Raw genomic sequence first — 26,357 nt, 5'->3', positions numbered from 1 at the left:
AGAGCAGAACCAGTAGATAGGAGAGAGCAGAACCAGTAGATAGGAGAGAGCATAACCAGTAGATAGGAGAGAGAACCAGTAGATAGGAGAGAGAACCAGTAGATAGGAGAGAGAACCAGTAGGAAGGAGAGAGAAAAAGTAGATAGGAGAGAGAACCAGTAGATAGGAGAGAGCAGAACCAGTAGATAGGAGAGAGCAGAACCAGTAGATAGGAGAGAGAACCAGTAGATAGGAGAGAGCAGAACCAGTAGATAGGAGAGAGCAGAACCAGTAGATAGGAGAGAGCAGAACCAGTAGATAGGAGAGAGAACCAGTAGATAGGAGAGAGCAGAACCAGTAGATAGGAGAGAGCAGAACCAGTAGATAGGAGAGAGCAGAACCAGTAGATAGGAGAGAGAACCAGTAGATAGGAGAGAGAACCAGTAGATAGGAGAGAGAACCAGTAGATAGGAGAGAGCAGAACCAGTAGATAGGAGAGAGAACCAGTAGATAGGAGAGAGAACCAGTAGATAGGAGAGAGAACCAGTAGATAGGAGAGAGCAGAACCAGTAGATAGGAGAGAGAACCAGTAGATAGGAGAGAGCAGAACCAGTAGATAGGAGAGAGAACCAGTAGATAGGAGAGAGAACCAGTAGATAGGAGAGAGAACCAGTAGATAGGTGAGAGCAGAACCAGTAGATAGGAGAGAGAACCAGTAGAGAGGAGAGAGATCCAGTAGATAGGAGAGAGCAGAACCAGTAGATAGGAGAGAGCAGAACCAGTAGATAGGAGAGAGAACCAGTAGATAGGAGAGAGAACCAGTAGATAGGAGAGAGAACCAGTAGATAGGTGAGAGCAGAACCAGTAGATAGGAGAGAGAACCAGTAGATAGGAGAGAGAACCAGTAGATAGGAGAGAGAACCAGTAGATAGGAGAGAGCAGAACCAGTAGATAGGAGAGAGAACCAGTAGATAGGAGAGAGCAGAACCAGTAGATAGGAGAGAGCAGAACCAGTAGATAGGAGAGAGAACCAGTAGATAGGAGAGAGAACCAGTAGATAGGAGAGAGCAGAACCAGTAGATAGGAGAGAGCAGAACCAGTAGATAGGAGAGAGCAGAACCAGTAGATAGGAGAGAGAACCAGTAGATAGGAGAGAGCAGAACCAGTAGATAGGAGAGAGAACCCGTAGATAGGAGAGAGCAGAACCAGTAGATAGGAGAGAGCAGAACCAGTAGATAGGAGAGAGCAGAACCAGTAGATAGGAGAGAGAACCAGTAGATAGGAGAGAGAACCAGTAGATAGGAGAGAGAACCAGTAGATATGAGAGAGAACCAGTAGATAGGAGAGAGAACCAGTAGATAGGAGAGAGAACCAGTAGATAGGAGAGAGAACCAGTAGATATGAGAGAGAACCAGTAGATAGGAGAGAGCAGAACCAGTAGATAGGAGAGAGAACCAGTAGATAGGAGAGAGAACCCGTAGATAGGAGAGAGCAGAACCAGTAGATAGGAGAGAGCAGAACCAGTAGATAGGAGAGAGCAGAACCAGTAGATATGAGAGAGAACCAGTAGATAGGAGAGAGAACCAGTAGATAGGAGAGAGAACCAGTAGATATGAGAGAGAACCAGTAGATAGGAGAGAGCAGAACCAGTAGATAGGAGAGAGAACCAGTAGATAGGAGAGAGAACCAGTAGATAGGAGAGAGAACCAGTAGATATGAGAGAGAACCAGTAGATAGGAGAGAGAACCAGTAGATAGGAGAGAGCAGAACCAGTAGATAGGAGAGAGCAGAACCAGTAGATAGGAGAGAGAACCAGTAGATAGGAGAGAGAACCAGTAGATAGGAGAGAGCAGAACCAGTAGATAGGAGAGAGAACCAGTAGATAGGAGAGAGAACCAGTAGATAGGAGAGAGAACCAGTAGATATGAGAGAGAACCAGTAGATAGGAGAGATAAGTGAAAGAGAGAGAGGCAAACGAGAGAGGAATACTCAGAGTTCTGTGTATGACCTCACTCTGAAAGCATCCCGCTGGCGCCTGAACTAATGACACCACAACTACAACATACACGTAACGATTAGACGAAAGGGGTTCAGCAAGGAATTCCCGTAAGATTACTTCATACCCTGCAGTTGCAGAGGTAGGCCTATTTGTTTGCCAGATCTGTCAGCTTCTATGCATAATGGGATGTCTTACGTTTCTGTTAGATGTTGATACCTTTCTTTACTTATTCTCCTTCGTTCCTTAAAGAACAGGGCCAGTCCTCGTGTTTCAGTAGAGGTTTCTTTACTTTGTTCCTTAATGAACAGGGCCTGTACTCGTGTTTCAGTGGAGGTTTCTTTACTTCGTTCCTTAAAGAACAGGGCCTGTACTCATGTTTCAGTGGAGGTTTCTTTACTTCGTTCCTTAAAGAACAGGGCCTGTCCTCGTGTTTCAGTGGAGGTTTCTTTACTTCGTTCCTTAAAGAACAGGGCCTGTCCTCGTGTTTCAGTGGAGGTTTTCTTTACTTTGTTCCTTAAAGAACAGGGCCTGTCCTCGTGTTTCAGTGGAGGTTTTCTTTACTTCGTTCCTTAAAGAACAGGGCCTGTACTCGTGTTTCATGGGAGGTTTCTTTACTTCGTTCCTTAAAGAACAGGGCCTGTCCTCGTGTTTCAGTGGAGGTTTCTTTACTTCGTTCCTTAAAAAACAGGGCCTGTACTCGTGTTTCAGTGGTTTCTTTACTTCGTTCCTTAAAGAACAGGGCCTGTCCTCGTGTTTCAGTAGAGGTTTCTTTACTTTGTTCCTTAAAGAACAGGGCCTGTACTCGTGTTTCAGTGGAGGTTTTCTTTACTTTGTTCCTTAAAGAACAGGGCCTGTACTCGTGTTTCAGTGGAGGTTTTCTTTACATCGTTCCTTAAAGAACAGGGCCTGTACTCGTGTTTCAGTGGAGGTTTTCTTTACATCGTTCCTTAAAGAACAGGGCCTGTCCTCGTGTTTCAGTAGAGGTTTCTTTACTTCGTTCCTTAAAGAACAGGGCCTGTCCTCGTGTTTCAGTGGAGGTTTCTTTACTTCGTTCCTTAAAAAACAGGGCCTGTACTCGTGTTTCAGTGGTTTCTTTACTTCGTTCCTTAAAGAACAGGGCCTGTACTCGTGTTTCAGTAGAGGTTTCTTTACTTTGTTCCTTAAAGAACAGGGCCTGTACTCGTGTTTCAGTGGAGGTTTTCTTTACTTTGTTCCTTAAAGAACAGGGCCTGTACTCGTGTTTCAGTGGAGGTTTTCTTTACATCGTTCCTTAAAGAACAGGGCCTGTCCTCGTGTTTCAGTAGAGGTTTCTTTACTTTGTTCCTTAAAGAACAGGGCCTGTCCTCGTGTTTCAGTGGAGGTTTCTTTACTTCGTTCCTTAAAAAACAGGGCCTGTTCTCGTGTTTCAGTGGTTTCTTTACTTCGTTCCTTAAAGAACAGGGCCTGTACTCGTGTTTCAGTGGAGGTTTTCTTTACTTTGTTCCTTAAAGAACAGGGCCTGTACTCGTGTTTCAGTGGACTTTTCTTTACTTCGTTCCTTAAAGAACAGGGCCTGTCCTCGTGTTTCAGTGGAGGTTTCTTTACTTCGTTCCTTAAAGAACAGGGCCTGACCTCGTGTTTCAGTGGAGATTTCTTTACTTTGTTCCTTAAAGAACAGGGCCTGTACTCGTGTTTCAGTGGAGGTTTCTTTACTTCGTTCCTTAAAGAACAGGGCCTGTACTCGTGTTTCAGTGGAGGTTTCTTTACTTCGTTCCTTAAAGAACAGGGCATGTCCTCGTGTTTCAGTGGAGGTTTCTTTACTTCGTTCCTTAAAGAACAGGGCCTGTACTCGTGTTTCATGGGAGGTTTCTTTACTTTGTTCCTTAAAGAACAGGGCCTGTACTCGTGTTTCAGTGGAGGTTTTCTTTACTTTGTTCCTTAAAGAACAGGGCCTGTACTCGTGTTTCAGTGGACTTTTCTTTACTTCGTTCCTTAAAGAACAGGGCCTGTCCTCGTGTTTCAGTGGAGGTTTCTTTACTTCGTTCCTTAAAGAACAGGGCCTGACCTCGTGTTTCAGTGGAGATTTCTTTACTTTGTTCCTTAAAGAACAGGGCCTGTACTCGTGTTTCAGTGGAGGTTTCTTTACTTCGTTCCTTAAAGAACAGGGCCTGTACTCGTGTTTCAGTGGAGGTTTCTTTACTTCGTTCCTTAAAGAACAGGGCATGTCCTCGTGTTTCAGTGGAGGTTTCTTTACTTCGTTCCTTAAAGAACAGGGCCTGTACTCGTGTTTCATGGGAGGTTTCTTTACTTTGTTCCTTAAAGAACAGGGCCTGTACTCGTGTTTCAGTGGAGGTTTCTTTACTTCGTTCCTTAAAGAACAGGGCCTGTACTCATGTTTCAGTGGAGGTTTCTTTACTTCGTTCCTTAAAGAACAGGGCATGTACTCGTGTTTCATGGGAGGTTTCTTTACTTTGTTCCTTAAAGAACAGGGCATGTACTCGTGTTTCATGGGAGGTTTCTTTACTTTGTTCCTTAAAGAACAGGGCCTGTACTCGTGTTTCAGTGGAGGTTTCTTTACTTCGTTCCTTAAAGAACTGTCACGCCCTGGCCTTATTATTCTTTGTTTTCTTTATTATTTTAGTTAGGTCAGGGTGTGACATGGGGAATGTTTATGTTTTGTTGGTTTTGGGTGTTTATTTGGTAAAGGGGTTATGGGGTGTAGTAGATGGTTTTGTGTTGAGTGTATATGTCTAGAGTTGTCTATGTTGGTTAGTTATCTAGGAGAGTCTATGGTTACCTGAATGAGTTCCCAATTAGAGACAGCTGATTTCGGTTGTCTCTGATTGGGAGCCTTATTTAGGGTAGCCATAGGCTCTCATTGATTGTGGGTAATTGTCTATGTAAGAACGTTAGTAGCCTGTATGTTTGTGCACAACGTTTGTAGCTTCACGGTCGTTTTGTTATTTTGTTAGTTTGTAAAGTGTTTTTGTGTCGTGTTCATCTTCGTTCGTGTTAAAATAAAAGAAGATGGCATATTTTCCAACTGCTGCATTTTGGTCCGTTAATCCGCCACACGATCGTGACAGAATTACCCACCATAGGACCAAGCGGCATGACCAGCGGCAACAGGAGAAATACAAGGATTCATGGACATGGGAGGAAATTTTAGACCGGGAGGTACCAGGAGAATATAACCGCCCCAAAGCTGAGCTGGAGGCAGCGAAAGCAGAGAGGCGGCGATATGAGGAGCTAGCTCGGAGACAGGAAAAGGAACCTACAAAGGATCTGGGCTACACTACGTGGGAGGAGATCGACAGGTGGGCGATCAACCCAGGGAGAGTGCCGGAGCCCGCCTGGGATTCTCTGGCGCAGTGCGAGGAGGGATACCGGCGAATGGAGGCAGCACGACGAAGCGGTAGGAAGCCTGTGGGAAAACCCAAAAAATTTCTTTGGGGGGGGCTTAAAGGGAGAGTGGCGAAGTCAGGTAGGAAACCTGCGCCTACTCCCTGTAATTACCGTGGAGAGCGAGAGTACGGGCAGACACCGTGTTACGCAGTAGAGCGCACGGTGTCTCCTGTACGTGTGCATAGCCCGGTGCGGGTTATTCCACCTCCCCGCACTGGCAGGGCTAGATTGAGTATTGAGCCGGATGTCATGAAGCCGGCCCTACATATCTGGCCACCAGTGCGTCTCCTCGGGCCGGTTTACATGGCACCAGCCTTACGCATGGTGTCCCCGGTTCGCCTACATAGCCCGGTGCGGGTTATTCCACCTCCCCTCACTGGTCGGGCAACGGGGAGCATTCAACCAGGTAAGGTTGGTCAGGCTCAATGCTCAAGGGAGCCAATACGCCTGCACGGTCCGGTATTTCCGGCGCCACCTCCCCGCCCCAGTTCAGTGCCACCAGTGCCTACACCACGTAACAGGCTTCCAGTGTGTCTCCAGAGCCCTGTTCCTCCTCCACGCACTCGTCCTATGGTGCGTGTCTCCAGCCCGGTATCACCAATTCCGGCACCACGCACTAAGCCTCTTGTGCGTCTCCAGAGTCCTGTGCATCCTGTTGCTGCTCCCCGCATTAGCCCTGAGAGGCGTGTCCCCAGTCCGGTACCACCAGTTCCGGCCCCACGCACTAGGCCTAATGTGCGTCCCCAGGGTCCAGTATGCCCTGTTCCTGCTCCCCGCACTAGCCCTGAGATGCGTGTCCCCAGCCCGGTGCCACCAGTCCCGGCACCACGCACCAGGCCTACAGTGCGCCTCAGCCGGCAGGAGTCTGCCGTCTGCACAGCAATGACTGAACTGCCCGTCTCCCCAGCGCCATCTGAGCCATCCGTCTCCCCAGCGCCATCTGAGCCATCCGTCTCCCCAGCGCCATCTGAGCCATCCGTCTCCCCAGCGCCATCTGAGCCATCCGTCTGCAATGAGCCTGCAAAGCCGCCCGTCTGCCATGAGCCTGCAAAGCCGCCCGTCTGCCATGAGCCCACTGAGCCGTCCGCCAGACAGGAGCCGCTAGAGCCGCCAGCCAGACAGGAGCCGCTAGAGCCGTCCGTCAGACAGGATCTGCCAGAGCCGCCAACCAGACAGGATCTGCCAGAGCCGCCAACCAGACAGGATCTGCCAGAGCCGCCAACCAGACAGGATCTGCCAGAGCCGCCAACCAGACAGGAGCAGCCAGATCAGTCAGCCAGCCATGAGCAGCCAGATCCGTCAGCTAGCCATGAGCAGCCAGATCCGTCAGCCAGCCATGAGCAGCCAGATCCGTCAGCCAGCCATGAGCAGCCAGATCCGTCAGCTAGCCATGAGCAGCCAGATCCGTCAGCTAGCCATGAGCAGCCAGATCCGTCAGCTAGCCATGAGCAGCCAGATCCGTCAGCTAGCCATGAGCAGCCAGATCCGTCAGCCAGCCATGGGCCATCCCTCAGTCCGGAGCTGCAGTCCCTCAGTCCGGAGCTGCCATTCTTCAGTCCGGAGCTGCCCCTTACCCTGGTGCTGCCCCTTACCCTGGTACTGGACCTTAGTCCGGAGCTGTCCCTTAGTCCGGAACTGCCCCTTAATACAATGGGGTTAATGTGGAGGGGGGTCGTTTGGAGGAGGCCTAGGAGGTGGTTAGGTACTGTGGTGACGTGGGGACTACGACCAGAGCCGGAGCCGCCACCGTGGAGGGGAGCCCACCCAGACCCTCCCCTAGACTGTGTATGGTGCGCCCGGAGTTCGCGCCTCAAGGGGGGGTTATGTCACGCCCTGGCCTTATTATTCTTTGTTTTCTTTATTATTTTAGTTAGGTCAGGGTGTGACATGGGGAATGTTTATGTTTTGTTGGTTTTGGGTGTTTATTTGGTAAAGGGGTTATGGGGTGTAGTAGATGGTTTTGTGTTGAGTGTATATGTCTAGAGTTGTCTATGTTGGTTAGTTATCTAGGAGAGTCTATGGTTACCTGAATGAGTTCCCAATTAGAGACAGCTGATTTCGGTTGTCTCTGATTGGGAGCCTTATTTAGGGTAGCCATAGGCTCTCATTGATTGTGGGTAATTGTCTATGTAAGAACGTTAGTAGCCTGTATGTTTGTGCACAACGTTTGTAGCTTCACGGTCGTTTTGTTATTTTGTTAGTTTGTAAAGTGTTTTTGTGTCGTGTTCATCTTCGTTCGTGTTAAAATAAAAGAAGATGGCATATTTTCCAACTGCTGCATTTTGGTCCGTTAATCCGCCACACGATCGTGACAAGAACAGGGCCTGTACTCATGTTTCAGTGGAGGTTTCTTTACTTCGTTCCTTAAAGAACAGGGCCTGTACTCGTGTTTCAGTGGAGGTTTCTTTACTTCGTTCCTTAAAGAACAGGTTCTGTCCTCGTGTTTCAGTGGAAGTTTCTTTACTTTGTTCCTTAAAGAACAGGGCCTATACTCATGTTTCAGTGGAGGTTTCTTTACTTCGTTCCTTAAAAAACAGGGCCAGTCCTCGTGTTTCAGTGGAGGTTTCTTTACTTTGTTCCTTAAAGAACAGGGCCTGTTCTCGTGTTTCAGTGGAGATTTCTTTACTTTGTTCCTTAAAGAACAGGGCCTGTTCTCGTGTTTCAGTGGAGGTTTCTTTACTTCGTTCCTTAATGAACAGGGCCTGTACTCGTGTTTCAGTGGAGGTTTCTGAGGGGATGACGGATCTTAATAATAGCCGAAACGGAGTTGATGGAATGGCATCAAACGGATGGAAACCATGTGTATGATGTATTTGATACCATTCCACTCCAGTCATTACCACGAGCCCCGTCCTCCCCAATTAAGGTTCCACCAACCTCCTGTGTCGTGTTTGTACACCCTTTGAGTACATCTCTGTCATATTATCCTCTGAAACCTTCCCCTTGGATTAATGTAATACGGAACAGTGAATGCCAGAACTGTTTATCAGCTGATACATTTAGAGCTCCATCATTTAGGAATATAAACTGTTAAAACCTAATATATTTCTGCAATATATTGCCACTTCTCCTTAGAGATTGATGTAATGCAGTCAGACAGATCACTGTTGGTGGAAGCAGATCACTGCCTTTTGTGTGGTGTGGAATACTTCTAATGGCTCTAATCTCTCAGCTGTTGGTCAGGTTCACATCCAATGTTTGGAGCGATCCATCTAATCCTCTCAAACAATGCCAATCAACGTTTTCCCATGGAGGGGCAATATCTTTGAGTTCACAGAAAGGGTTAAACTGGGTACAAGGTATGATTTGTGCTATGACTCATAGAAGTGAGTTCAGAACACGTTATAGAATGGAATAACACTTCTAACAGACCTGGACCACCAATAGAACTGGACCACTAATAGAACTGGACCACTAATAGACCTGGACCACTAGTAGAACTGGACCACTAATAGAACTGGACCACTAGTAGAACTGGACCACTAATAGAACTGGACCACTAATAGAACTGGACCACTAATAGACCTGGACCACTAGTAGAACTGGACCACTAGTAGAACTGGACCACTAATAGAACTGGACCACTAATAGAACTGGACCACTAGTAGAACTGGACCACTAGTAGAACTGGACCACTAATAGAACTGGACCACTAATAGAACTGGATAATAGAACTGGACCACTAATAGAACTGGACCACTAATAGAACTGGACCACTAATAGAACTGGACCACTAATAGAACTGGACCACTAGTACAACTGGACCACTAGTAGAACTGGATAATAGAACTGGACCACTAATAGAACTGGACCACTAATAGAACTGGACCACTAGTAGAACTGGACCACTAATAGAACTGGACCACTAATAGAACTGGACCACTAATAGAACTGGACCACTAGTAGAACTGGACCACTAGTAGAACTGGACCACTAATAGAACTGGACCACTAGCAGAACTGGACCACTAATAGAACTGGACCACCAATAGAACTGGACCACTAATAGAACTGGACCACCAATAGAACTGGACCACTAATAGAACTGGACCACTAGTAGAACTGGACCACTAATAGAACTGGACCACTAATAGAACTGGACCACTAGTAGAACTGGACCACTAATAGAACTGGACCACTAGTAGAACTGGACCACTAATAGAACTGGACCACTTGTAGAACTGGACCACTAATAGAACTGGACCACTAATAGAACTGGACCACTAGTAGAACTGTATAATAGAACTGGACCACTAGTAGAACTGGACCACTAATAGAACTGGACCACTAATAGAACTGGACCACTAATAGAACTGGACCATTAATAGAACTGGACCACTAATAGAACTGGACCACTAGTAGAACTGGACCACTAATAGAACTGGACCACTAATAGAACTGGACCACTGGTAGAACTGGACCACTAATAGAACTGGACCACTAATAGAACTGGACCACTAGTAGAACTGGACCACTAATAGAACTGGACCACTAATAGAACTGGACCACTGGTAGAACTGGACCACTAATAGAACTGGACCACTAGTAGAACTGGACCACTAATAGAACTGGACCACTAATAGAACTGGACCACTAGTAGAACTGGACCACTAATAGAACTGGACCACTAGTAGAACTGGACCACTAGTAGAACTGGACCACTAATAGAACTGGACCACTAGTAGAACTGGACCACTAATAGAACTGGACCACTAGTAGAACTGGACCACTAATAGAATCGGACCACTAGCAGAACTGGACCACTAATAGAACTGGACCACTAATAGAACCGGACCACTAGTAGAACTGGACCACTAATAGAACCGGACCACTAGTAGAACCGGACCACTAGTAGAACCGGACCACTAGTAGAACCGGACCACTAGTAGAACTGGACCACTAGTAGAACTGGACCACTAATAGAACCGGACCACTAGTAGAACTGGACCACTAATAGAACTGGACCACTAATAGAACCGGACCACTAGTAGAACCGGACCACTAGTAGAACTGGACCACTAATAGAACTGGACCACTAATAGAACCGGACCACTAGTAGACCTGGACCACTAATAGACCTGGACCACTAATATAATTGGACCACTAATAGAACTGTATAATATAATTGGACCACTAATAGAACTGGACCACTAGTAGAACTGTATAATAGAACTGGACCACTAGTAGAACTGTATAATATAATTGGACCACTGCCGGCCTGGTACAGATTGTGGGGTTACAGCAGGGTCACTTTATGAGTCTGCATATGAATCTCCTCTATAGGACACTAGCTAGCTCTACTGACGTTAGGTTGGCAAGGACTCTCATCACTATCCTCACCAAAACAACAGCAGTAAAGGCATGACCTCTCTACCAATGAAAACATAGTCAATTATTCCTTTGTCTTGTTGGTCCAGTGATGTACATGTGGGAAGCCAGCCTCAAGACAGGCTGTGAAAAAGCTTACTCATAATTCTCGTCCTCTCATATTCCAGTGAAGTACATGAGAGAAGCCACCCCCTATGTGAAGAAGGGTTCTCCTGTGTCAGAGATAGGCTGGGAGACGCCCCCACCTGAGTCTCCGAGGCTGGGTAGCCCCCACTGTGACGTCCCCGTCACCCCCACCATGTCCCTACAGGGGGACAGGAGGTACATCCCCTTAAAGATGTGTTACGTCACCAGGAGCATGACTTCTCCGGACCCTGAAAACAGGTAAAGGCTCCAGCATCATTCTGTATCACTGTTATTCTGTTTCCCCCCCGTATATTATTATCCACAGGGGCGTAACGGCAGGGGGTGCACAGCTAGGTGGGGTAACACTTCTACAATTATAATTGATTGGATTTATATTGCTAGTGTTTTGCCAGATACAGTGCCTTCAGAAAGTATTCCTACCCCTTGACTTATTCCACAATTGGTTGTGTTACAGCCTGCATTCAAAAGGGATTCCATTGATTTTTCCGCCCACCCGTCTACACACAATAACACATAATGACAAAGTGAAAACATGTTTTTATCAAGTCAATAATCAAATGTATTTATAATCAATCAATCAAATGATTATTTATAAAACCCTTCTTACATCAGCTGATGTCACAAAGTGCTGTACAGAAACCCAGCCTCAATACATGTTGGAATCACATTTTGCAGTGATTACAGCTGTGAGTCTTTCTGGGTACCTGGATTGTACAATATTTGCACAGTATTCTTTTTTTAAATTCTTCAAGCTCTGTCAAGTTGATTGTTGATCATTGCTATCCAGCCATGTTCAAGTCTTGCCATAGATTTTCAAGCTGATATAAGTCAAAACTGTAACTAGGCCACTCAGGAACATTCACTATCTTCTTGGTTAGCAACTCCAGTATATATTTGGCCTTATGTTTTAGGTTATTGTCCTGCTGTGAGGTGAACTTGTCTCCCAGTGTCTGTTGGAAAGCAGACTGAACAAGGTTTTCATCTAGGATTTTGCTTGTGCTTAGCTCTATCTTGTTTATTTTTATCCTGAAATCTCCATAATCCTTGCCGATAACAAGCATACCCATAACATGATGCAGCCACCACCATGCTTGAAATGATGAAGCGTGGTACTCATTAATGTGTTGTGTTGGATTTGGCCCAAACATAACGCTTTGTATTCAGGACATGAAGTTAATTTCTTTGCCACATGTTTTGCAGTTTTACTTTAGTGCCTTGTTGCAAACAGGAAGCATGTTTTGGAATATTTGTATTCTGTACAGGCTTCCTTCATTTCACGCTGTCATTTAGGTTAGTATAATTAATACCATGCTCAAACAGTCAGACACACATATCCTACCTTAATTAACCGTAGAGAAACGGTTTCTATCAGACACACATAGCCTACCTTAATTAACCGTAGAGAAACGGTTTCTATCAGACACACATAGCCTACCTTAATTAACATAGAGAAACGGTTTCTATCTGACACACATAGCCTACCTTAATTAACATAGAGAAACAGTTTCTATCTGACACACATAGCCTACCTTAATTAACCATAGAGAAACGGTTTCTATCAGACACACATAGCCTACCTTAATTAACCATAGAGAAACGGTTTCTATCTGACACACATAGCCTACCTTAATTAACATAGAGAAACGGTTTCTATCTGACACACATAGCCTACCTTAATTAACCGTAGAGAAACGGTTTCTATCAGACACACATAGCCTACCTTAATTAACATAGAGAAACGGTTTCTATCAGACACACATAGCCTACCTTAATTAACCGTAGAGAAACGGTTTCTATCAGACACACATAGCCTACCTTAATTAACCGTAGAGAAACGGTTTCTATCAGACACACATAGTCTACCTTAATTAACCGTAGAGAAACGGTTTCTATCAGACACACATAGCCTACCTTAATTAACCGTAGAGAAACGGTTTCTATCAGACACACATAGCCTACCTTAATTAACCGTAGAGAAACGGTTTCTATCAGACACACATAGTCTACCTTAATTAACCGTAGAGAAACGGTTTCTATCAGACACACATAGCCTACCTTAATTAACCGTAGAGAAACGGTTTCTATCAGACACACATAGCCTACCTTAATTAACCGTAGAGAAACGGTTTCTATCAGACACACATAGTCTACCTTAATTAACCGTAGAGAAACGGTTTCTATATGACACACATAGCCTACCTTAATTAACATAGAGAAACGGTTTCTATATGACACACATAGCCTACCTTAATTAACATAGAGAAACGGTTTCTATCAGACACACATAGCCTACCTTAATTAACCACAGAGAAACGGTTTCTATCAGACACACATAGCCTACCTTAATTAACCGTAGAGAAACGGTTTCTATCTGACACACATAGCCTACCTTAATTAACCGTAGAGAAACGGTTTCTATCAGACACACATAGCCTACCTTAATTAACATAGAGAAACGGTTTCTATCTGACACACATAGCCTACCTTAATTAACATAGAGAAACAGTTTCTATCTGACACACATAGCCTACCTTAATTAACCATAGAGAAACGGTTTCTATCAGACACACATAGCCTACCTTAATTAACCATAGAGAAACGGTTTCTATCTGACACACATAGCCTACCTTAATTAACATAGAGAAACGGTTTCTATCTGACACACATAGCCTACCTTAATTAACCGTAGAGAAACGGTTTCTATCAGACACACATAGCCTACCTTAATTAACATAGAGAAACGGTTTCTATCTGACACACATAGCCTACCTTAATTAACATAGAGAAACGGTTTCTATCAGACACACATAGCCTACCTTAATTAACCACAGAGAAACGGTTTCTATCAGACACACATAGCCTACCTTAATTAACCGTAGAGAAACGGTTTCTATCTGACACACATAGCCTACCTTAATTAACCGTAGAGAAACGGTTTTTATCAGACACACATAGCCTACCTTAATTAACCGTAGAGAAACGGTTTCTATGGTAGACTATGTGTGTCAGAAACCGTTTCTCTACGGTTAATTAAGGTAGGCTATGTGTGTCAGATAGAAACCGTTTCTCTATGTTAATTAAAGTAGGCTATGTGTGTCTGATAATTAACCGTAGAGAAACGGTTTCTAAGGTAGGCTATGTGTGTCATATAGAAACCGTTTCTCTATGTTAATTAAGGTAGGCTATGTGTGTCTGATAGAAACCATTTCTCTACGGTTAATTAAGGTAGGCTATGTGTGTCAAACCGTTTCTCTATGGTTAATTATCTGACACACATAGCCTACCTTAATTAACCGTAGAGAAACGGTTTCTATCAGACACACATAGCCTACCTTAATTAACCGTAGAGAAACGGTTTCTATCAGACACACATAGCCTACCTTAATTAACCGTAGAGAAACGGTTTCTATCAGACACACATAGTCTACCTTAATTAACCGTAGAGAAACGGTTTCTATCAGACACACATAGCCTACCTTAATTAACCGTAGAGAAACGGTTTCTATCAGACACACATAGCCTACCTTAATTAACCGTAGAGAAACGGTTTCTATCAGACACACATAGTCTACCTTAATTAACCGTAGAGAAACGGTTTCTATATGACACACTTATCTACCTTAATTAACATAGAGAAACAGTTTCTATCTGACACACATAGCCTACCTTAATTAACATAGAGAAACAGTTTCTATCTGACACACATAGCCTACCTTAATTAACCGTAGAGAAACGGTTTCTATATGACACACATAGCCTACCTTAATTAACATAGAGAAACCGTTTCTATCTGACACACATAGCCTACCTTAATTAACATAGAGAAACAGTTTCTATATGACACACATAATCTACCTTAATTAACCGTAGAGAAACGGTTTCTATCTGACACACATAGTCTACCTTAATTAACATAGAGAAACGGTTTCTATCTGACACACATAGCCTACCTTAATTAACCGTAGAGAAACGGTTTCTATCTGACACACATAGCCTACCTTAATTAACATAGAGAAACGGTTTCTATCTGACACACATAGCCTACCTTAATTAACATAGAGAAACGGTTTCTATCTGACACACATAGCCTACCTTAATTAACCATAGAGAAACGGTTTCTATCTGACACACATAGCCTACCTTAATTAACCGTAGAGAAACGGTTTCTATCTGACACACATAGCCTACCTTAATAAACCGTAGAGAAACGGTTTCTATCTGACACACATAGCCTACCTTAATAAACCGTAGAGAAACGGTTTCTATCTGACACACATAGCCTACCTTAATAAACCGTAGAGAAACGGTTTCTATCTGACACACATAGCCTACCTTAATAAACCGTAGAGAAACGGTTTCTATCAGACACACATAGCCTACCTTAATTAACCGTAGAGAAACGGTTTCTATCAGACACACATAGCCTACCTTAATTAACCGTAGAGAAACGGTTTCTATCAGACACACATAGCCTACCTTAAGTAACCGTAGAGAAACGGTTTCTATCAGACACACATAGCCTACCTTAAGTAACCGTAGAGAAATGGTTTCTATCAGACACACATAGCCTACCTTAATTAACCATTGAGAAACGGTTTCTATCAGACACAAATAGCCTACCTTAATTAACCATAGAGAAACGGTTTCTATCTGACACACATAGCCTACCTTAATTAACATAGAGAAACGGTTTCTATCTGACACACATAGCCTACCTTAATTAACCGTAGAGAAACGGTTTCTATCAGACACACATAGCCTACCTTAATTAACATAGAGAAACGGTTTCTATCAGACACACATAGCCTACCTTAATTAACCATTGAGAAACGGTTTCTATCAGACACACATAGCCTACCTTAATTAACATAGAGAATCGGTTTCTATCTGACACACATAGTCTACCTTAATTAACATAGAGAAACAGTTTCTATCTGACACACATAGCCTACCTTAATTAACATAGAGAAACGGTTTCTATATGACACACATAGCCTACCTTAATTAACATAGAGAAACGGTTTCTATCAGACACACATAGCCTACCTTAATTAACCACAGAGAAACGGTTTCTATCTGACACACATAGCCTACCTTAATTAACATAGAGAAACAGTTTCTATCTGACACACATAGCCTACCTTAATTAACCATAGAGAAACGGTTTCTATCAGACACACATAGCCTACCTTAATTAACCATAGAGAAACGGTTTCTATCTGACACACATAGCCTACCTTAATTAACATAGAGAAACGGTTTCTATCTGACACACATAGCCTACCTTAATTAACCGTAGAGAAACGGTTTCTATCAGACACACATAGCCTACCTTAATTAACATAGAGAAACGGTTTCTATCTGACACACATAGCCTACCTTAATTAACATAGAGAAACGGTTTCTATCAGACACACATAGCCTACCTTAATTAACCACAGAGAAACGGTTTCTATCAGACACACATAGCCTACCTTAATTAACCGTAGAGAAACGGTTTCTATCTGACACACATAGCCTACCTTAATTAACCGTAGAGAAACGGTTTCTATCAGACACACATAGCCTACCTTAATTAACATAGAGAAACGGTTTCTATCAGAAACACATAGCCTACCTTAATTAACCGTAGAGAAACGGTTTCTATCAGACACACATAGCCTACCTTAATTAACATAGAGAAACGGTTTCTAAGGTAGGCTATGTGTGTCAGAAACCGTTTCTCTACGGTTAATTAAGGTAGGCTATGTGTGTCAGATAGAAACCGTTTCTCTATGTTAATTAAAGTAGGCTATGTGTGTCTGATAGAAACCGTTTCTCTACGGTTAATTAAGGTAGGCTATGTGTGTCAAACCGTTTCTCTATGGTTAATTATCTGACACACATAGCCTACCTTAATTAACCGTAGAGAAACGGTTTCTATCAGAAACACATAGCCTACCTTAATTAACCGTAGAGAAACGGTTTCTATCAGACACACATAGCCTACCTTAATTAACCGTAGAGAAACGGTTTCTATCAGACACACATAGTCTACCTTAATTAACCGTAGAGAAACGGTTTCTATCAGACACACATAGCCTACCTTAATTAACCGTAGAGAAACGGTTTCTATCAGACACACATAGCCTACCATAATTAACCGTAGAGAAACGGTTTCTATCAGACACACATAGTCTACATTAATTAACCGTAGAGAAACAGTTTCTATATGACACACATAGCCTACCTTAATTAACATAGAGAAACAGTTTCTATCTGACACATAGCCTACCTTAATTAACATAGAGAAACAGTTTCTATCTGACACACATAGCCTACCTTAATTAACATAGAGAAACGGTTTCTATCTGACACACATAGCCTACGTTAATTAACCGTAGAGAAACGGTTTCTATCAGACACACATAGCCTACCTTAATTAACATAGAGAAACGGTTTCTATCAGAAACACATAGCCTACCTTAATTAACCGTAGAGAAACGGTTTCTATCAGACACACATAGCCTACCTTAATTAACATAGAGAAACGGTTTCTAAGGTAGGCTATGTGTGTCAGAAACCGTTTCTCTACGGTTAATTAAGGTAGGCTATGTGTGTCAGATAGAAACCGTTTCTCTATGTTAATTAAAGTAGGCTATGTGTGTCTGATAGAAACCGTTTCTCTACGGTTAATTAAGGTAGGCTATGTGTGTCATATTGAAACCGTTTCTCTATGTTAATTAAGGTAGGCTATGTGTGTCTGATAGAAACCGTTTCTCTACGGTTAATTATGGTAGGCTATGTGTGTCTGATAGAAACCGTTTCTCTACGGTTAATTAAGGTAGGCTATGTGTGTCTGATAGAAACCGTTTCTCTACGGTTAATTAAGGTAGACTATGTGTGTCTGATAGAAACCGTTTCTCTACGGTTAATTAAGGTAGGCTATGTGTGTCTGATAGAAACCGTTTCTCTACGGTTAATTAAGGTAGGCTATGTGTTTCTGATAGAAACCGTTTCTCTACGGTTAATTAAGGTAGGCTATGTGTGTCAGATAATTAACCATAGAGAAACGGTTTGACACACATAGCCTACCTTAATTAACCGTAGAGAAACGGTTTCTATCAGACACACATAGCCTACTTTAATTAACATAGAGAAACGGTTTCTATCTGACACACATAGCCTACCTTAATTAACCGTAGAGAAACGGTTTCTGACACACATAGCCTACCTTAGAAACCGTTTCTCTATGTTAATTAAGGTAGGCTATGTGTGTCTGATAGAAACCGTTTCTCTACGGTTAATTAAGGTAGGCTATGTGTTTCTGATAGAAACCGTTTCTCTATGTTAATTAAGGTAGGCTATGTGTGTCTGATAGAAACCGTTTCTCTACGGTTAATTAAGGTAGGCTATGTGTGTCAGATAGAAACCGTTTCTCTACGGTTAATTAAGGTAGGCTATGTGTGTCTGATAGAAACCGTTTCTCTGTGGTTAATTAAGGTAGGCTATGTGTGTCTGATAGAAACCGTTTCTCTATGTTAATTAAGGTAGGCTATGTGTGTCAGATAGAAACCGTTTCTCTATGTTAATTAAGGTAGGCTATCTGACACACATAGCCTACCTTAATTAACATAGAGAAACGGTTTCTATCAGACACACATAGCCTACCTTAATTAACCACAGAGAAACGGTTTCTATCAGACACACATAGCCTACCTTAATTAACCGTAGAGAAACGGTTTCTATCTGACACACATAGCCTACCTTAATTAACCGTAGAGAAACGGTTTCTATCAGACACACATAGCCTACCTTAATTAACATAGAGAAACGGTTTCTATCAGAAACACATAGCCTACCTTAATTAACCGTAGAGAAACGGTTTCTATCAGACACACATAGCCTACCTTAATTAACATAGAGAAACGGTTTCTAAGGTAGGCTATGTGTGTCAGAAACCGTTTCTCTACGGTTAATTAAGGTAGGCTATGTGTGTCAGATAGAAACCGTTTCTCTATGTTAATTAAAGTAGGCTATGTGTGTCTGATAGAAACCGTTTCTCTACGGTTAATTAAGGTAGGCTATGTGTGTCAAACCGTTTCTCTATGGTTAATTATCTGACACACATAGCCTACCTTAATTAACCGTAGAGAAACGGTTTCTATCAGAAACACATAGCCTACCTTAATTAACCGTAGAGAAACGGTTTCTATCAGACACACATAGCCTACCTTAATTAACCGTAGAGAAACGGTTTCTATCAGACACACATAGTCTACCTTAATTAACCGTAGAGAAACGGTTTCTATCAGACACACATAGCCTACCTTAATTAACCGTAGAGAAACGGTTTCTATCAGACACACATAGCCTACCATAATTAACCGTAGAGAAACGGTTTCTATCAGACACACATAGTCTACATTAATTAACCGTAGAGAAACAGTTTCTATATGACACACATAGCCTACCTTAATTAACATAGAGAAACAGTTTCTATCTGACACATAGCCTACCTTAATTAACATAGAGAAACAGTTTCTATCTGACACACATAGCCTACCTTAATTAACATAGAGAAACGGTTTCTATCTGACACACATAGCCTACGTTAATTAACCGTAGAGAAACGGTTTCTATCAGACACACATAGCCTACCTTAATTAACATAGAGAAACGGTTTCTATCAGAAACACATAGCCTACCTTAATTAACCGTAGAGAAACGGTTTCTATCAGACACACATAGCCTACCTTAATTAACATAGAGAAACGGTTTCTAAGGTAGGCTATGTGTGTCAGAAACCGTTTCTCTACGGTTAATTAAGGTAGGCTATGTGTGTCAGATAGAAACCGTTTCTCTATGTTAATTAAAGTAGGCTATGTGTGTCTGATAGAAACCGTTTCTCTACGGTTAATTAAGGTAGGCTATGTGTGTCATATTGAAACCGTTTCTCTATGTTAATTAAGGTAGGCTATGTGTGTCTGATAGAAACCATTTCTCTACGGTTAATTAAGGTAGGCTATGTGTGTCAAACCGTTTCTCTATGGTTAATTATCTGACACACATAGCCTACCTTAATTAACCGTAGAGAAACGGTTTCTATCAGAAACACATAGCCTACCTTAATTAACCGTAGAGAAACGGTTTCTATCAGACACACATAGCCTACCTTAATTAACCGTAGAGAAACGGTTTCTATCAGACACACATAGTCTACCTTAATTAACCGTAGAGAAACGGTTTCTATAAGACACACATAGCCTACCTTAATTAACCGTAGAGAAACGGTTTCTATCAGACACACATAGCCTACCATAATTAACCGTAGAGAAACGGTTTCTATCAGACACACATAGTCTACATTAATTAACCGTAGAGAAACAGTTTCTATATGACACACATAGCCTACCTTAATTAACATAGAGAAACAGTTTCTATCTGACACATAGCCTACCTTAATTAACATAGAGAAACAGTTTCTATCTGACACACATAGCCTACCTTAATTAACATAGAGAAACGGTTTCTATCTGACACACATAGCCTACCTTAATTAACCGTAGAGAAACGGTTTCTATCAGACACACATAGCCTACCTTAATTAACATAGAGAAACGGTTTCTATCTGACACACATAGCCTACCTTAATTAACATAGAGAAACGGTTTCTATCAGACACACATAGCCTACCTTAATTAACATAGAGAAACGGTTTCTATCTGACACACATAGTCTACCTTAATTAACATAGAGAAACGGTTTCTATCTGACACACATAGCCTACCTTAATTAACATAGAGAAACGGTTTCTATATGACACACATAGCCTACCTTAATTAACATAGAGAAACGGTTTCTATCAGACACACATAGCCTACCTTAATTAACCACAGAGAAACGGTTTCTATCAGACACACAAAGCCTACCTTAATTAACCGTAGAGAAACGGTTTCTATCTGACACACATAGCCTACCTTAATTAACCGTAGAGAAACGTTTTCTATCAGACACACATAGCCTACCTTAATTAACATAGAGAAACGGTTTCTATCTGACACACATAGCCTACCTTAATTAACATAGAGAAACAGTTTCTATCTGACACACATAGCCTACCTTAATTAACCATAGAGAAACGGTTTCTATCAGACACACATAGCCTACCTTAATTAACCATAGAGAAACGGTTTCTATCTGACACACATAGCCTACCTTAATTAACCGTAGAGAAACGGTTTCTATCTGACACACATAGCCTACCTTAATTAACCGTAGAGAAACGGTTTCTATCAGACACACATAGCCTACCTTAATTAACATAGAGAAACGGTTTCTATCTGACACACATAGCCTACCTTAATTAACATAGAGAAACGGTTTCTATCAGACACACATAGCCTACCTTAATTAACCACAGAGAAACGGTTTCTATCAGACACACATAGCCTACCTTAATTAACCGTAGAGAAACGGTTTCTATCTGACACACATAGCCTACCTTAATTAACCGTAGAGAAACGGTTTCTATCAGACACACATAGCCTACATTAATTAACATAGAGAAACGGTTTCTATCAGAAACACATAGCCTACCTTAATTAACCGTAGAGAAACGGTTTCTATCAGACACACATAGCCTACCTTAATTAACATAGAGAAACGGTTTCTAAGGTAGGCTATGTGTGTCAGAAACCGTTTCTCTACGGTTAATTAAGGTAGGCTATGTGTGTCATATTGAAACCGTTTCTCTATGTTAATTAAGCTAGGCTATGTGTGTCTGATAGAAACCATTTCTCTACGGTTAATTAAGGTAGGCTATGTGTGTCAAACCGTTTCTCTATGGTTAATTATCTGACACACATAGCCTACCTTAATTAACCGTAGAGAAACGGTTTCTATCAGAAACACATAGCCTACCTTAATTAACCGTAGAGAAACGGTTTCTATCAGACACACATAGCCTACCTTAATTAACCGTAGAGAAACGGTTTCTATCAGACACACATAGTCTACCTTAATTAACCGTAGAGAAACGGTTTCTATCAGACACACATAGCCTACCTTAATTAACCGTAGAGAAACGGTTTCTATCAGACACACATAGCCTACCTTAATTAACCGTAGAGAAACGGTTTCTATCAGACACACATAGTCTACCTTAATTAACCGTAGAGAAACAGTTTCTATATGACACACATAGCCTACCTTAATTAACATAGAGAAACAGTTTCTATCTGACACATAGCCTACCTTAATTAACATAGAGAAACAGTTTCTATCTGACACACATAGCCTACCTTAATTAACCGTAGAGAAACGGTTTCTATATGACACACATAGCCTACCTTAATTAACATAGAGAAACAGTTTCTATCTGACACACATAGCTTACCTTAATTAACATAGAGAAACAGTTTCTATATGACACACATAGTCTACCTTAATTAACCGTAGAGAAACGGTTTCTATCTGACACACATAGTCTACCTTAATTAACCGTAGAGAAACGGTTTCTATCTGACACACATAGCCTACCTTAATTAACCGTAGAGAAACGGTTTCTATCTGACACACATAGCCTACCTTAATTAACATAGAGAAACGGTTTCTATCTGACACACATAGCCTACCTTAATTAACATAGAGAAACGGTTTCTATCTGACACACATAGCCTACCTTAATTAACCGTAGAGAAAAGGTTTCTATCTGACACACATAGCCTACCTTAATTAACATAGAGAAACGGTTTCTATCTGACACACATAGCCTACCTTAATTAACATAGAGAAACGGTTTCTATCTGACACACATAGCCTACCTTAATTAACATAGAGAAACGGTTTCTATCTGACACACATAGCCTACCTTAATTAACCATAGAGAAACGGTTTCTATCTGACACACATAGCCTACCTTAATTAACCGTAGAGAAACGGTTTCTATCTGACACACATAGCCTACCTTAATAAACCGTAGAGAAACGATTTCTATCTGACACACATAGCCTCCCTTAATAAACCGTAGAGAAACGGTTTCTATCTGACACACATAGCCTACCTTAATAAACCGTAGAGAAACGGTTTCTATCTGACACACATAGCCTACCTTAATTAACCGTAGAGAAACGGTTTCTATCAGACACATAGCCTACCTTAATTAACCGTAGAGAAATGGTTTCTATCAGACACACATAGCCTACCTTAATTAACCGTAGAGAAACGGTTTCTATCAGACACACATAGCCTACCTTAAGTAACCGTAGAGAAATGGTTTCTATCAGACACACATAGCCTACCTTAATTAACATAGAGAAACGGTTTCTATCAGACACACATAGCCTACCTTAATTAACCGTAGAGAAACGGTTTCTATCAGACACACATAGCCTACCTTAATTAACCGTAGAGAAACGGTTTCTATCAGACACACATAGCCTACCTTAATTAATGTAGAGAAACGGTTTCTATCTGACACACATAGCCTACCTTAATTAACCGTAGAGAAACGGTTTCTATCTGACACACATAGCCTACCTTAATTAACCGTAGAGAAACGGTTTCTATCAGACACACATAGCCTACCTTAATTAACATAGAGAAACGGTTTCTATCAGACACACATAGCCTACCTTAATTAACCGTAGAGAAACGGTTTCTATCAGACACACATAGCCTACCTTAATTAACCGTAGAGAAACGGTTTCTATCAGACACACATAGTCTACCTTAATTAACCGTAGAGAAATGGTTTCTATATGACACACATAGCCTACCTTAATTAACATAGAGAAACAGTTTCCATCTGACACACATAGCCTACCTTAATTAACATAGAGAAACAGTTTCTATCTGACACACATAGCCTACCTTAATTAACCGTAGAGAAACGGTTTCTATATGACACACATAGCCTACCTTAATTAACCGTAGAGAAACGGTTTCTATCTGACACACATAGCCTACCTTAATTAACATAGAGAAACGGTTTCTATCTGACACACATAGCCTACCTTAATTAACATAGAGAAACGGTTTCTATCTGACACACATAGCCTACCTTAATTAACCGTAGAGAAACGGTTTCTATCTGACACACATAGCCTACCTTAATTAACATAGAGAAACGGTTTCTATCTGACACACATAGCCTACCTTAATTAACATAGAGAAACGGTTTCTATCTGACACACATAGCCTACCTTAATTAACCATAGAGAAACGGTTTCTATCTGACACACATAGCCTACCTTAATTAACATAGAGAAACAGTTTCTATCTGACACACATATCCTACCTTAATTAACCGTAGAGAAACGGTTTCTATCAGACACACATAGCCTACCTTAATTAACCGTAGAGAAACGGTTTCTATCTGACACACAGAGCCTACCTTAATTAACCGTAGAGAAACGGTTTCTAACAGACACACATAGCCTACCTTAATTAACCATAGAGAAACGGTTTCTATCTGACACACAGAGCCTACCTTAATTAACATAGAGAAACGGTTTCTATCTGACACACAGAGCCTACCTTAATTAACCATAGAGAAACGGTTTCTATCTGACACACATAGTCTACCTTAATTAACGTAGAGAAACGGTTTTTATCTGACACACATAGTCTACCTTAATTAACGTAGAGAAACGGTTTCTATCTGACACACATAGTCTACCTTAATTAACCGTAGAGAAACGGTTTCTATCAGACACACATAGTCTACCTTAATTAACCGTAGAGAAACGGTTTCTATCAGACACACATAGCTTACCTTAATTAACATAGAGAAACGGTTTCTATCAGACACACATAGTCTACCTTAATTAACCGTAGAGAAACAGTTTCTATATGACACACATAGCCTACCTTAATTAACATAGAGAAACAGTTTCTATCTGACACATAGCCTACCTTAATTAACATAGAGAAACAGTTTCTATCTGACACACATAGCCTACCTTAATTAACCGTAGAGAAACGGTTTCTATATGACACACATAGCCTACCTTAATTAACATAGAGAAACAGTTTCTATCTGACACACATAGCCTACCTTAATTAACATAGAGAAACAGTTTCTATATGACACACATAGTCTACCTTAATTAACCGTAGAGAAACGGTTTCTATCTGACACACATAGTCTACCTTAATTAACCGTAGAGAAACGGTTTCTATCTGACACACATAGCCTACCTTAATTAACCGTAGAGAAACGGTTTCTATCAGACACATAGCCTACCTTAATTAACCGTAGAGAAATGGTTTCTATCAGACACACATAGCCTACCTTAATTAACCGTAGAGAAACGGTTTCTATCAGACACACATAGCCTACCTTAATTAACCGTAGAGAAACGGTTTCTATCTGACACACATAGCCTACCTTAATTAACATAGAGAAACGGTTTCTATCTGACACACATAGCCTACCTTAATTAACATAGAGAAACGGTTTCTATCTGACACACATAGCCTACCTTAATTAACCGTAGAGAAACGGTTTCTATCTGACACACATAGCCTACCTTAATTAACCGTAGAGAAACGGTTTCTATCTGACACACATAGCCTACCTTAATTAACATAGAGAAACGGTTTCTATCTGACACACATAGCCTACCTTAATTAACATAGAGAAACGGTTTCTATCTGACACACATAGCCTACCTTAATTAACATAGAGAAACGGTTTCTATCTGACACACATAGCCTACCTTAATTAACCGTAGAGAAAAGGTTTCTATCTGACACACATAGCCTACCTTAATTAACATAGAGAAACGGTTTCTATCTGACACACATAGCCTACCTTAATTAACATAGAGAAACGGTTTCTGACACACATAGCCTACCTTAATTAACATAGAGAAACGGTTTCTATCTGACACACATAGCCTACCTTAATTAACCATAGAGAAACGGTTTCTATCTGACACACATAGCCTACCTTAATTAACCGTAGAGAAACGGTTTCTATCTGACACACATAGCCTACCTTAATAAACCGTAGAGAAACGATTTCTATCTGACACACATAGCCTACCTTAATAAACCGTAGAGAAACGGTTTCTATCTGAAACACATAGCCTACCTTAATAAACCGTAGAGAAACGGTTTCTATCTGACACACATAGCCTACCTTAATTAACCGTAGAGAAACGGTTTCTATCAGACACATAGCCTACCTTAATTAACCGTAGAGAAATGGTTTCTATCAGACACACATAGCCTACCTTAATTAACCGTAGAGAAACGGTTTCTATCAGACACACATAGCCTACCTTAATTAACCGTAGAGAAACGGTTTCTATCAGACACACATAGCCTACCTTAATTAACCGTAGAGAAACGGTTTCTATCAGACACACATAGCCTACCTTAATTAACCGTAGAGAAACGGTTTCTATCAGACACACATAGCCTACCTTAATTAATGTAGAGAAACGGTTTCTATCTGACACACATAGCCTACCTTAATTAACCGTAGAGAAACGGTTTCTATCTGACACACATAGCCTACCTTAATTAACCGT

At 41.6% G+C, this 26,357-nt stretch overlaps 1 protein-coding gene across 1 annotated transcript in view; it reads left to right on the top strand.

The window, feature by feature from the left end:
• Window positions 1–26,357, top strand: part of LOC129842523 (beta-1-syntrophin-like) — a 57,173-nt gene that overhangs the window by 12,649 nt on the left and 18,167 nt on the right. Inside the window, exon 2 of the mRNA XM_055911099.1 lies at window positions 10,857–11,073. Within this exon, the coding sequence (XP_055767074.1) occupies window positions 10,857–11,073 (217 nt within the window). The remainder of the gene's footprint in view (window positions 1–10,856; window positions 11,074–26,357) is intronic.

The sequence above is a fragment of the Salvelinus fontinalis genome, unplaced genomic scaffold (assembly GCF_029448725.1).
Source record: "Salvelinus fontinalis isolate EN_2023a unplaced genomic scaffold, ASM2944872v1 scaffold_0047, whole genome shotgun sequence".
Taxonomy (NCBI): domain Eukaryota; kingdom Metazoa; phylum Chordata; class Actinopteri; order Salmoniformes; family Salmonidae; genus Salvelinus; species Salvelinus fontinalis.
The sequence above is the reverse complement of the archived record's forward strand: the minus strand, read 5'-3'. Positions and strand labels throughout refer to the sequence as shown.